Source organism: Phyllobates terribilis, unplaced genomic scaffold, assembly GCF_046119375.1.
Source record: "Phyllobates terribilis strain yellow unplaced genomic scaffold, ASM4611937v1 Scaffold_4__5_contigs__length_816908805, whole genome shotgun sequence".
Classification (NCBI taxonomy): Eukaryota; Metazoa; Chordata; class Amphibia; order Anura; family Dendrobatidae; genus Phyllobates; species Phyllobates terribilis.
This window is the reverse complement of record NW_027362764.1, coordinates 377541363-377555450: the sequence shown is the minus strand read 5'-3', so window position 1 is coordinate 377555450 and position 14088 is coordinate 377541363. Positions and strand designations below refer to the sequence as shown.

Sequence of the window (14088 nt, the reverse complement as noted above, 5' to 3'; positions counted from 1 at the left end):
ATTAACATAAATAAACACTTGAAATAGATCACTCTGTTTGTAATGCCTCTATATAATATATGAATTTCACTTTTTGAATTGAAGAACTGAAATAAAGTAACTTTTTGATGATATTCTAATTTTGTGAGAAGCACTTGTATATGGGTTGTTTTATTAGTCTTTTACAAAATAACAAATTTGGGACTAAACACTACATTATAATGGAAAGAAAGAAAGTTTTCATTCCCACTGTGCGCTTGCTCATGTGAAGCACCTAAAGTGTTAAACTGACTAAACAATATTTTGAATACTATAACACTTTTAACATTGTGTGATTTGTGGGGAGCTTCTAATGTATAAGTGCTTCAAAAGGCAAGTGAGACTTGAATCGTCCTGTAAAAATAGGTTGCTAAAAGTTTCTTGAAAATGTGAAAAATTGGTGGTAAATTTAGCTTTCTAATGTCCTCCACAATAAAATATACATGAAAAAACAATGTCAATATAAAAGTAGACATATTGGAACCGTAGTCATTAACAAATTAGTGTGGTATGACTGTTTGGGAAAAAAAAACATTGAAAAAAAAAATTTTTTTTGTAAATTTCAGTTTGATTTTTTTAAATAAATTCTAAACATATCAACCTAAACTTACTAATAATATTAAGAACAATGTGTCATAAAAAAGTGTCAGAATCACGGGGTTAAGAGAAGGCATTCAAAAGTTAATGCTATGTAAATGGACACGTGCAAAATAGGAATTTCCAGTTCTGAAGATTTTTTAAAAAAATAGAAAATGTAGACATAGGCTTGAGTGGCATTTATGTATTCCACACAAGTTTATCTTTTATTTTAAGGAAGTGTAATATATCTAATTTTCTATTTGGATCACACTTTTAGCCACCAATATCAATTTTATGCATTATTTAAAAAATAAATCAATGATGCAAGTTTGCATGAAGGTGCCTGCATGTATAAAGTGGCGAATGGCATTTGACAATTTGCTTTGTGTCCAATTTCAGATGGTACATTGGTATCGGGTTTCAATATCCAATTTTTATTTTGGAATACAGGTTTTATTTTTACATGTCAAAAGTACAAATCTTGTCGGAGTTCAAAATGTAAAAACAAAAAAAAACCTGGCAGCGAAATAATTAAAGGGGTATTTCCATGATAGGAAATTGGTATAGTTACTGTAGGTAGAAAAGAAAATCTTCAATTGACTTGCTATTTATATCTGCTATGGTTCTCAAACTATGAGAGCTTTTATCTTTCATAGTGTACAGCTTATTGGCAAGGAGACTGACCACCAGACACTAGCCCAAGTATGCCCAATAGCACATTGCAAGCTGAGGTGAGATTGTAATCAGTTCTCTCCGGCCCATTGATTTCTATACAGCAGTTAGCTGCTCACCTCCTCCCTCCAAGTTCTTGACCTATTATCAGTGCTGCCAAATCACAATCCACTGCCTCCCACCACCCATAATTTCCAGAACAGTATTCCTAATCATGACTCTTACTTTCCTTAACCATGCGCTTGTTCAAACGTACTGTTATCTCTAAATGTAAATATAGTGAATACAGTGTACACTTCAGAACAATGACAGCTGTTAATGTGTCACAGTAACAGGAAAAGCTACTGACCAGTACTGTCACTCAAGGAGAAGTGCCCCCCCAATAAAACACAAGGAAGTGAGGAGACTGAAGATCTCAGTGTTGCTCAAAACAACAACTTAAGAATAACCCTTCAAAGGGCAATTCTCATCTTTTACAGTTATTTCATATTCAAAAGATGTGCCATAAATGTACAAAAGATGTAGGTCCCAAGATCGGAGCTATGTAGCCGCCAGTGCCACCAATACAGCAACCCACACTTTCCTATACAGGCAGGCCCCAGGTTACAAACTAGATACGATCTGTGCGTTTTTTTGTAACCCGAATATGTATCTAAGTCCGAGAGAAAAATCGAAAAAAACAAAAATCACCTCACCGCAGGCTGCGACATCAATGTATGTTTGCTCCATTTATTAAAAGGAAACCAGACATACTATGGTGCATGGGGCCCTATATATGTGAGATTTCCCAGTATTGTTTCTTGTCAGTCTATGTAGGGTATAAATTCTACATCTGGTAACAAGGCAAATAAACATTTGTACATTTTATCTGTATATTCATGGTTAGGTGTTCATGTACATGAATTGGGGTCGATTGGGTATAAATAATATGCTCTTTTTGCAAGAGAAAATATATTAAATTATCATTTATTCTTATTACTTTCTCCATCCCAATGCCTCGTGCCTTGCTTTAGCAGAAAAGAAATGAGATGGCTGGTTGCTCAGTTTTTAGTGATATATCATTAAAAGTATTTCATATTTTTTTCAGGCAAGGACAATGCTTCATACACTACAACGATAACTTGTACATTAGTCGCTATAAATTCACGGATCAAACTGATACACATCATAATGCCGCACACGCATGATTAAATCAAGTGAAGCTTCTAAAGAGTCAGGGAGAACAAAACACAAATCAATGCCGTCTAAAGACATGTTATTTCTGTGCTTAGGATTCACATTCAGATCTTGCTCCTAATTATATGGCTAAAGTAATTACTGCCCACATAAGCAGTAGGCTGGCACATCAATTCTTTCATAAATATACCTTTTTTTCCGGTTGAAAATGTTCTATTAGTTCAGTTTATACAACCCGGATATTAGTCATCGCCAGACTGAAATGCTAGGCCTTCTCTATAGCCCACGCAATCCACAGTCACCAAACAAATTACTGCAATGGCACATTGTGAATATTTATTGTTTCACCGTCATTAATGCACACCTCCACCACTTTATAAAGATTTATCTTTTCTTTTATTGGGATCTCACAATGCAAGTCTAAAATTAAGGGCTTATACTGGATGACTAATAAATCATATGAAATGTGAAACCTACAAACAATTGCCGAATTTTTCTGTAGCAAAAACAATAAAGAAAGAAATGCATGGTAGTAACAATAGTTAAGAAAACAAGCATGAGAGCTTTACAAAAATGTAATAAAGCAAAGTATTTGACCATCTGAAACATGAAATGATTGAAGAAATAATGTGTGTGCCTCAGCACCATATTAGCTACAGATTATCAAATAATAGAAAAGCAGCAGCACACCATGGCTATGCAATCTTAAATTGGTTATCCCATAACCACACCCATCCGCAGGCTAGATGATAAATGCATGATTGCTGGGGGTCTGGCTGCGGAGAACCCCCACTGATCCCTACAACAGTGGGCCAAGTGTGTATGAAGCAAGCAATACAGGCCATGGTGGACCACTGTTCCATTAACTGTTTATAGAAGTTATAGACAATGCTAGAGACCGAGAAACAAAAGCAAAGGAAGATTATCAAGGATTTATTATTGATGAAAGAATCAACAAAGCAAACACCTCAAATTAGAAATGTAGTGTAGTTCTTCTGATTCGCTACATCGCTTACCCATATGCAGGGCATTGCAGTAGCTTAGGTATCTACGGTTACGACCACTCAGAGTGACAGTTAGTTAGTTGTTAGCAGTCGTAACCACGGAGAACCAAGCTATGTGCAGGGCATTGAGGTAGCTTGGGTATCCATGATTATGACTGCTATCAGTTAATTAACTAGCTGCTTCTCTCTGTGTTTGTAACCATGGATACCTAAGCTACTGAAATGCCCTACATGGGGTAAGCGACATAGTTAATCAGAAGAACTACTACTACATTTCTAATTGGAGGTATTTGCTAATATTATTATTACATCTACTACATATTGGGATAGGACCATGGAGATGGAAATACCCCTTTGGATTAATATTTTGTTGCACAGCCTTGAGGCAATCACTGCAAACAATCGATGTCTGTAACTGTCAATGAGACACCTGTAACAGTCCACAGGTATTTTGGTCCATTATATGCAAACTCCTCCAGCTGTCTCAGGTGTGAAGGTGGCTTCTCCAAACTCCATGTTTCAGCTCCTTCCACAGATATTCAACAGGATTTAGATCACAGCTCATAGAAGGCCATTTCAGAATAGTTCAATGATTTGCGCCAAGCCATTTTTGGATGTTTTCAGCTGTGTGTTTTGGGTCATTATCCTGTGACTTTCTGACATTGGGCAGCACATTTCGAACCAGGATGCCCTGACAGTTTTGAGATTTCATTGTACCCTGCACAGATTTAAGACTCCTAGTGCCAAATGCAGCAAAGCAGCCCCAGAACATAACAGAGCCAGGCATAAGTGTTCAGCGCTAAATGCCAAACATGGATGAGGGAGAGTGTTTTGAAATAAAATTCGGGTCTGTTACCAGAACTTGAACTTCAACGGGTCCGCTCATCCCTACTGATAACCGTTACCTTTAACATGTTTGTCTAGATTTTCTTTCTAAATTCCTGAGACAACTCTCTCCTTAACCTTCTTCAGTCCTTGTTCAGTGTGGTGCACATCATAATACCAAAGAGCACAGTGATTACATTTCACCCTTTAAATAGGCTGTGCTTGTAGACACACCTTAATTTAACATGTCCATATAGTAAAATTATTTTCAATGTTTTCTAGGGGTATCATAATTTTTATCTAGGCCATTTTCATTAGTTTTTTTTCTATTGAACCACATCTCAAACATCAATGCCTGATTTAACTTAGCATTAGTTGATATTCAGTAAATTTAAATAGAAAATTATTTTTGTCAGTTTCAATTAATTTCAGTGACCTTTTGTAGCATCGGCGTCTCTGCCTCCTGACAGGCAGAGACGCCGTCCCCCTTAACGCCGCGCTCGTGGCCCGGCGTCTTCCGGCTCTCCTGCTGCTGGCGCGCGCAGCTTCCCGGGCACTGTGCTTAGGGCGCACGCTCCCTCCCTCTTAAAGGGGCCGCGCGCGCAGTCCTAAGGAGTCCCCGGCCAATGGCCGAAGGACTTCTCATATAAAAGGCACCTCCTCCAAAATGGAAGTGCCCGTGCAAGGTTGTAGCTCTGTGTTCTAACTCTGCTTCAGCCCTCAGGTCCCGCTGCTAGTCTGACTACCAGTCCAGTCCGCCAGCCTGACTACCAGTCCAGTCCGCCAGCCTGACTACCAGTCCAGTCCGCCAGCCTGACTACCAGCCTCCGCCAGCCAAGTACACTCTCCGGCCCGACGGTCAGCCTACGGTCCAAAACCGCCCGTCGGTCTATGGGCCAGGCTTGCCTGCCTACCTGGAGAACGTACCAGTCACTCTGGTCCTAATCCCGAGATTGAGGTATGGGGTGGCAAAATGTATGGAAGTCGGACCCCTCTCCTCTTCTTTACGGGTACGTTAATAGCTCCATATTACATTGATTTATTCATGGAACCAGTGGTGCAGCCATTTTTCCAAAGTGTCCCAGTAGCGGTTTTTCAACACAATAACACCAGGCACCATGTTGCAAGTGTTTCTGTGAGCAACCTTCAAGGGCAAAACATGCTACCATGGCCTGCAGTGTCTTCGGACTTGGGTCTCCCATCAAGTACATCTGGGACGTCACTGGTCGGCAATTGCAAAAGGAGCTGCCAGCAATAGATCTTGATTATTTGCGTGCCCAAGTGCATTCAGCATAAAACATTCTTCAGACAACACTATAATAATCTCACTGATGCATTTTTCTGCGAATGGAGCTCATACATGGTACTTAATATGTTGAGCTGTTATGCAAATGTAGAAAAATGCAAACAGAATTTTCAAATCAGTAACATGTCAATCGATCCAATGATTTTCGGAAGTCTAAGACTTTTCCTTCTTGGTGTTACAATTTCAATGTTGAGTGTATATGGGCAGAATATCTAACTAGTGCTCTAAAAAGAATTTTGCTACCAGTCAAGGGACAAAAACTGAGCTTCAGTACTAGGCAAAGTATGTACCACATTATATCTGGGTAAGCAATGAAGAAGCACTGCAGCCCTTTCTATCAGATGTTTGACTGTGCTGTTGAACGTTAGACCCCTAGCCACTGAAAATTACGCCCTCATTCACACGATTGTGAAAAAATTGTACTGGTGACATCAGTACTTTGGATCAGTGTGTCATCAGTGTATGATCCATGTGTCCGTTTTTACCATCAATGTTTTCCACAGATGGATAAATAAATGACAAAGCTTCTCCTATACTTTGCAATGTTAAACAAGGACAGCACACGGACTGTACACTGACGCAATCTGTGTGCTGTACGGCTTTTTCATTGACCCATAGACTTGTATTGGTCCTTTTGATTCCTGCTGCCGGAAAAAAATGGACATAATTTTTGCACGGACACACGGTTTGCGACAAAACACGGATATGTGAATATCAGCATAGATTATAATAGGTACATGTTCAATCCGAGAAAAAAAACAGATAAAACTACAACACATACGTGCAACACAGACATCTGAATGAAGCCTTAGAAAACCCCTTTAAATACTCAATTGATCAGGCTCACATGGTTGCTTGTAACTAAAGCACTCCATATTTAATTCTGTAATCTGCTACAATGAAACTTACATTAGCTCTGAAATTCTGCTGAGAGCCATCCAGGAAACGGACATTGCAAACCACTTCTGACCTGTTTTTTTCCTTTGGAAGTTCAGTTGCTCGAATGTTGTTGATCCTTCCACCCAAAGCACGCAGCCTGGAGTTCATAACGAACACTAAAAAATAAAGACCATTTGGAATGTTGTTAAGTAGTTCCAAGCATTTTCAGTAAGACAATTCCTCAAATACAATTTATATCGGAAAAATAAACCTCTAATAAAGTACTTTTTTTATATCCAGTCAATTTTAATGTTAAAAAGGTTGTCCTACAAATAAATATTAAAGTGGATGTTTCACGAGTTTTTGCCATGTAAACGTCATACAATATTTCCTACTTCATGATTCTCAATTTTTGCACTTTTGTTTCTTCTCTTAGGAGGCATAACTTTTTATTTTTGTGATGAAAATATGCATCACAGGTCGTTAAGAGGTAAAATAGATCTCATAGATCTGATGTGGCTGGTGTGCTTACTTTAAAATCCAAGTAATCACTTTACATTGTTAACTACATCTATTAGACCTGACATGGTTGGTTGTGTCACCTTATTTAACCTCCTTATCCCCGAGGGTGGTTTGAACGTTAATTACCAGGCCAATTTTTACAATTCTGACCACTGTCACTTTATGAGGTAATTACTCTGGAACAGTTCAACGGATCCCACTGATTCGGAGACTGTTTTTTCTGTGACATATTGTACTTCATGATAGTGGTAAAATTTATTAGATATCACTTGCATTTATTTGTGAAAAAAATCGGAAATTTGGTGACAATTTCGAAAATTTTGCAATTTTCAAAATTTGAATTTTCATGCCCTTAAATCAGAGAGATATGTCACACAAAATAGTTAATAAATAACATTTCCCACATGTCTACTTTACATCAGAATATTTTTGTAACCAAAATTTTTTTTGTTAGGAAGTTAGAAGGGTTAAAAGTTGACCAGCGATTTCTCATTTTTCCAACAAAATTTACAAAACCATTTTTTTAAGGACCACATCACATTTGTAGTGACTTTGAGGGTCCTTTAAGACAGAAAATACCCAAAAGTGGCACTATTTTAAAAACTGCACCCCTCAAGGTGCTCAAAACCACATTCAAGAAGTTTATTAACCCTTCAGGTGCTTCACAGGGATTTTTGGAATGTGCAAGAAAAAAATGAACGTTTAACTTTTTTCACAAAAATGTTACTTTACACCCAAATTTTTTTTATTTTCGCAAGGGTATCAGGAACAAATGGATCGCAAAATTTTGTTCCTCCTGAGCACGCAGATACCCCATATGTGAGGGAAAACCACTGTTCGGGCACACGGCAGGGTTCGGAAGGGAAGGAGCGCCATTTGACTTTTTGAACGTAAAATTTTCTTGAATAATTAGGAGACGCCATGTTGTGTTTGCGGAGCCCCTGATTTGTCTAAACAGTGGAAACCCCCCACAAGTGACACCATTTTGGAAACTATACCCCTCAAGGTTTTTATAAAGGGGTATAGTGAACATTTTGAATCCAGAGGTACAACACAGAATTTGATAACATTAGGTCACCATATTGAATAAGTTGTCATTAGTCTTGAGTGCAAGAGCTCGCTACTTGAGTTTGCACCGGGTATGCACCAAGTATCGCGGGTGCTCAAGTGACATGTTCGAGTCCCCGCCCCGCATGTTTCACGGTTATTAGACACCCAAAAAAAACATGCGGGGATCGCTCGTGCATGACAGGCAATCCCCGAAAGGTTTTTTGGCTGTATAAAAGCTGTAAAACATATGGAGCGGAGACTCGAGCACCCCCGATACTCAGTGCATACCCGAGCACCCGATGCAAACTCAAGTAGCGAGCACTTGCACTCAACACTAGTCGCCATATCGTCAACATTTTTTTTCTTTACTTTTGAAAAAAATCCCAATCCCTACACAACCCTAACCCTAGCACAACCCTAATCCCTAACCCAACCCTAACACAACCCTATCCCTAGCACAACCCTAACCCTAGCTCAACCGTAAAACCTAGCCAAGCCCTAACCCTAGCACAACCCTAACCCTAGCACAACCCTAACCCTAACACAACCCTAACCCTAGCACAACCCTAACCCTAACACAACCCTAACCCTAGAGTTTATTTTTTTACGCCGTTCCTCGTGCGGTATAAGTGATTAGATGACTTTATTCTTCGGGTCGGTGAAATTACAGCGATACCAGATTCATATCGGGCTTTTATGATTGACAGCTGTCACACACTAAAAAACGCTTTTTTTGCAAAGACTAGTTTTTGAATCGCCATATTTTGAGAGCTATAATTTGTCTATAATTCGGCCAACAGAGTCATGTGATGGCTTGTTTTTTGCGGGACAAGTTGACGTTTCTATTGGTACCATTTTTGGGCACATGACATTTTAAATTTTTTTTATGTTTTGGCGCTTTAACACAATAAAAACTATTTTATAGAAAAAATAATTCTTTGTATCGCTATATTCTGAGAGCTATAACTTTTTTATTTTTCGGCTGATGGAGCTGTATGGCAGCTTGTTTTTTGTGGGACAAGATGACGTTTTCAGCTGTACGATTTTTTTTACATTTGTCTTTTTAATCGCGTTTTATTCCACTTTTTGTTAGGCGGTATGAAGATAAAGCATAGTTTTTCATTTGTTTGTTTTTTACCGCGTTCACTAAATGGGTTAACTAGTGAGACAGTTTTATAGGTCTGGTCGTTCTGGACGCAGTGATACCAAATATGTGTACTTTTATTGTTTGCTTTTTTTATTTTTCACAATAATATTTATTTATGGGTATAGTATATTTTTATTTCACTTTTTTTATTTTATTTTTTTCACTTTTTAAAAAAATATTTTTACAATTTTTTTATTTTTTTTTTATTTCACTTTGATACTTTTTTTTTACTTTTACACTTTGTCCCACTATGGGACTTTCACTTTTTGCAGTCTGTTCGCCTATATAGCATAGAGATGCAGCAGCATTTCTATGCTATACAACCTGTCAGCGCTACACAGGCAGACGTTACTTTGATCGCGCACTGTGCATGATCAAAGTAACTTCCTGCTGCATGGTGACCCGGATGTCGTCATGACGACATCGGGTCACCATGACAACTACCGGGACCCCGCACAGACAGCGCGGGATGCTGGAGAGGAGGTAAGTAAACAGCGCTTACCTCCCTATGCTCCCGGAATGCTGCGACCGACTACGATCGCAGTATTTCGGGGATTAATGTGTAGGGAGAGGTGCGGCAGAGCTCCTTGCACATAGTACCTGGTGTCAGCTGTGACAATTAGCTGACACCCGGCGGAGGCTGTGCGGGCGCAATCGGCAGGGCGTATTAATAAAAAATATCTGGTCCAATAGGCCCAGGGCGCAGATACATATTAATACGCCCCACTTCAGAAAGGGGTTAAATAAGCGTTTTAGGAGTTCAGAAAAAAAAAGTAAAAGTGCCCATGAGTCCAAATGTAGTTAATCACAATAAACACAGTCTGACTGATAGCTGCAGCTAGTACTGAGCAGTGTCAGATTTTTCCACATAAGTGAGGAAGAACACCGTTAAATTTGTTAAATAAGCTAGTCAGAGACTGAGTTTAATCAGAAAGGATTATTTAAATCACATAGAAACATTCGGCACGGTTTCAAGTCACTTTAAGATTATTCAAGGATTGCCTTGTATTCAATTGTAATACCACCAAAAATTTCTATATATGTCTACACAACCCCTTTAAGAATGGATTCTCATTGTACTTTCAAGAGCAGTTGTTTTTTTTCTTATGTTCACTTATAGAAGAAGAAGCACACTGCAATTACTCTGGAGTCAAACAGTGTTGTTGGGCAGAATATTACAATATGCTATTTTGTTAGGGTCCATTAGTAATTATTGCGTATGAAACTAATACTAAGGCAAGCTAATGAATTGCACAATATAGTTATATGATGACATCAGCACAAGAAACAACAAGTGTGAGATGTTCTAAACAACAATTGACACGTGAACAAGATAATAGAGCTTAGATAAATAAGCTATGTAGATCATCAATAAATACATGGAATGTCTAGTAAAAAGGCACTGGACTAAAAACAATATCTGCATCATTGAAAGTCTTTAAATTCCATTCATTAAAAATTAAACTAAAAATGTATTTGAAAGTTTTAATAAGTGAAACATAAGAGAATCCTTGACCTATTCACAGAGACAAACAGTAAAAGATCAGACTCATCCTCAAACTAGGAGAAAGATTTTAAAATGGCTTTAGATTTTATTTCTCTTTAAAGAGGTTGTCCACTACTTTTTATAATGCCCCCAATGTACTTAACCTGTGGTGAGAAGATTTTTTCTAATTACATTGCGTTGTGTTTATTGCCTCTGAGCGGCACTATTGCTGACCGCTCACAGGCATTACGTGACCCCCCAGCTCTTGCTTCCGCTGATGTCAAGTGAGGGGTGACTCAGTGACGCGCTCCCCGCAGTGGATGCTGGGTGTGATGTGGGGGAAACCCCGCCCACAGCCCAGCATCTGTGACACCCCAGGGGTCTGGTTGTCACAGTGATAGAGATATTACGTCTGAGAGCAGGTGGGAGGTCCTTTGGTCAGGGATCCTGTGCATGCCACACCTCCTGCCCAGCCTTGGGAGGGGAAGAACTTCCCCTGTATAAACCCGGGGCTGAGGCAGGGTTAGTGAGTCCAGGAAGAGTAGAGACAAGAGCAGCATAGGAAGCAGCAGAGTCACAAGGAGTCAGGGGCTGGCAGCTAAAGAGCTCGCCCTGACTAAGAAGATTCTTTACCGGACCCGGAGTCCGAGGCTGTGGGGACTAACTTCTACCCAGCAGCAGAATCCGTCAGGCAGGGGATTTCAGGTCCCCTGGCCCAGAAGCCCGAAGGCCCGGTCACACGCGTGGGACCAGCACCGCCATCGTGGAGCGGAAGCCATTAGAAGGCCCCGAGTCACCGGCCATACGGGTGAGCACCACACGGTACACTCAGGGACGTGGGCTACTTACATCAGCTTCTAGCAAGGTAGCCAGAAGAGTACAGTCAGCTTGGGAGGCCTACAACTACGCCTGGCCAGGGGAGATCCCATCTGCTCAAGGACTGACCAGGCCCCGTTCGCTAGCAAGTACTCCGGGAGGGTCTATCGTTGTTACCAGTAAAGACCCTGAACGCTACCATACCGTCTCTGAGTGGTTCCTGCTACCCCCATCATCCACGTCGGCTGCCCTGAGGCCATACCCCTCCCGTTGGGGGTTATACTATCACGCTGCACCATCCTTCCACCGGCCTCAGCGGTCTGCCCTGCAGCAGCAGCCCCCTGGCTGCATTCAACGGGTGGCGTAGTCATCAACCATTTTCTACCGCTAACAGACTGCCGTCCAGTTTGACTCCCTGGGCACGGACCGGGTCACCGCCACGAGACTACAACCCTAAACAGATCCGGCTCCGGGTAAGCTCCCGCGTGCGCAACGCAGCGCGACACAGGCCCAGGGGCGCGTCAACTTTGGCGTAGTCGGCAGGATCACGTGCCCGCAACCACCCGGTACTGCGTGCCTGAAAAGCAAAGACTGTTCAAACTTACCAGTGGTGAAGATTCCCGCCATCGGTGAAGATTCCCGCCATCCGGCGCCATCTTCAGCCTTCTTCCCGCCATCGGTGAAGTTTCCCGCCATCCGGCGCCATCTTCAGCCTTCTTCCCGCCATCCGTGGAGTTTTCCCGCCATTGGACGCCATCTTGAGGACGCCGCGCGGGAAGAAGAGGGGCGTGGACTCCGAAAGCGCGCGAGAACTGAAGCCCCGCCTCACGTCCGGACGTTGCGTAAGGTCCTGGAAGGAGCCCAGCAGACGCCGACGTCACAGGAGCGCGACGGAAGGTCCTCAACCCTGACGATCCACTGCGGAGCCGCGGCCTACGGAACAGGATCATCGCAAGGTAGGCCACGGTCCACTAGGGGGGAGGAAGATGTCGGATACGGAGGAGAGCTCCACTGCCTCAACCCCCGCCAGCGCTACCGCTGTTGCAGTTATGCCCTTCACCATGCCCTATATCCCGGGAGCAGCTTGGCTACCCCAGTACTCAGGGGAGTCACATACCCTGCATGACTTTAGAGAAAAGCTGGATAGCCTCTTCCAGGTGTACCCCCTCACAGAAGAGCAAAAAGTGAGCATCCTGGTGGCCCAACTAACTGGGGCAGCCAAAAGGGAAGTAAAATCCTGGCCACCTGGGAGGAAGACTGTCGCAGGGATACTAACCCGGCTGAAGGACACCTTTGATACCCGCACCTCAGCCGAGATTAAACTTAGATTCTACGGGTGCAAGCAGCGAGCGCATGAGAGTATAAGGGACTATGCACTCAACCTACAAGAGGCCCTGAGGGCCATTAAGCAGACCGACCCTAATGGAGTGGGAAACGAGGACAGGCTGTTGACCGAACAATTTATAGAGGGTTTATATTGCAATGCCCACCGCACCCAGTTGCGGGCAATGGCCTTACAGGACCCTCATCTAGAATTTGCACAGTTCAAGGACAGAGCCATCCGGGTGCTCCGAGAACCGGCACCAGGTGGCGTTGTGACCCACAGACGCCCCACTACCACTTACTACCAGGAGGCGGCGCCCTTGTCAGCAGGGCCTGTGGGAGCTGATGCGCAGGCTTTGGACAATGACCCGGCTCCAGACCTACACCATCAGGTCCAAGAGCTAGCTAAAAGCGTTGCTGCGCTAACCCGAACTGTGCAGTCTTTACAGGTTTCCACTCCAGGGAAGATCCAGCTGGCATCCGGACCGGAGGACATCCCGTGGCGTCGACCAAGGAGGACCCCACCGGCCAGAGGAAGACCCAGTGACCGATACAGCGAGGACGGACGACCCATCTGCCGCCGCTGCAATCAACCCGGACATATGGAAAGGTACTGTTCTTTAAACGGGCACAACCTGGGGTAGAGGGCCAACCCCCAGGAAAAAGATCACCAGGCCCATCGAACTGGCGCGACAGATATGTGGGAGGACGTCCAGTCTTGCCTGTGGTACTGGATGGCATTCCCATGAGTGCCCTACTGGACACCGGGTCACAGGTCACCACCATCCCGTACGTGCTCTTCAAGCAGTACTGGAATGACTCGGATATTACCCGCTACCCTGACGACGACTTGAGTATCATTGCCAGCAATGGTCAGCCCGTGCCACAGATCGGATTTAAAGAGGTGACCATCAAAATTGGTAGAGTCGAACTGGCCGCACAGGGACTGATCATTGTAGATATTGACAAACATGAGAGTCACCCAAAAATAACTCTAGGAACTAATGTAATTGAAAATTGTCTTGCAGAGGTGATTTTCCTTTTACAGCAGGTTGCCAAGAATGCCAGCTCCGGCGAGCAGCGGGTGCTCCAGAAAGAGATCCGGGCACTGATGCAACGGCAACAAGTGGAACTCTCCGGCGGTGAGATTGGTAGCGTAAGAATGTGTGACCCTTTTCCTATTGCCATGCCCCCAAAAAGTGAAATGATGATTTGGTGCCGGGCAGCTATTGGTCTGAGAGGTAGAGATTACCAGGCAATGGTAGAACCAGTTTACTCAGACAGT

The 14088-nt window shown here is 42.7% G+C and overlaps 1 protein-coding gene across 1 annotated transcript in view; it reads right to left on the bottom strand.

Annotated features, from left to right (window-relative positions):
- PTPN3 (protein tyrosine phosphatase non-receptor type 3) overlaps positions 1-14088 on the bottom strand; it is a 383873-nt gene that overhangs the window by 243549 nt on the left and 126236 nt on the right. The window contains exon 2 of the mRNA XM_073678476.1: positions 6490-6635. Within this exon, the coding sequence (XP_073534577.1) occupies positions 6490-6627 (138 nt within the window). The 5' untranslated portion in view covers positions 6628-6635. The remainder of the gene's footprint in view (positions 1-6489; positions 6636-14088) is intronic.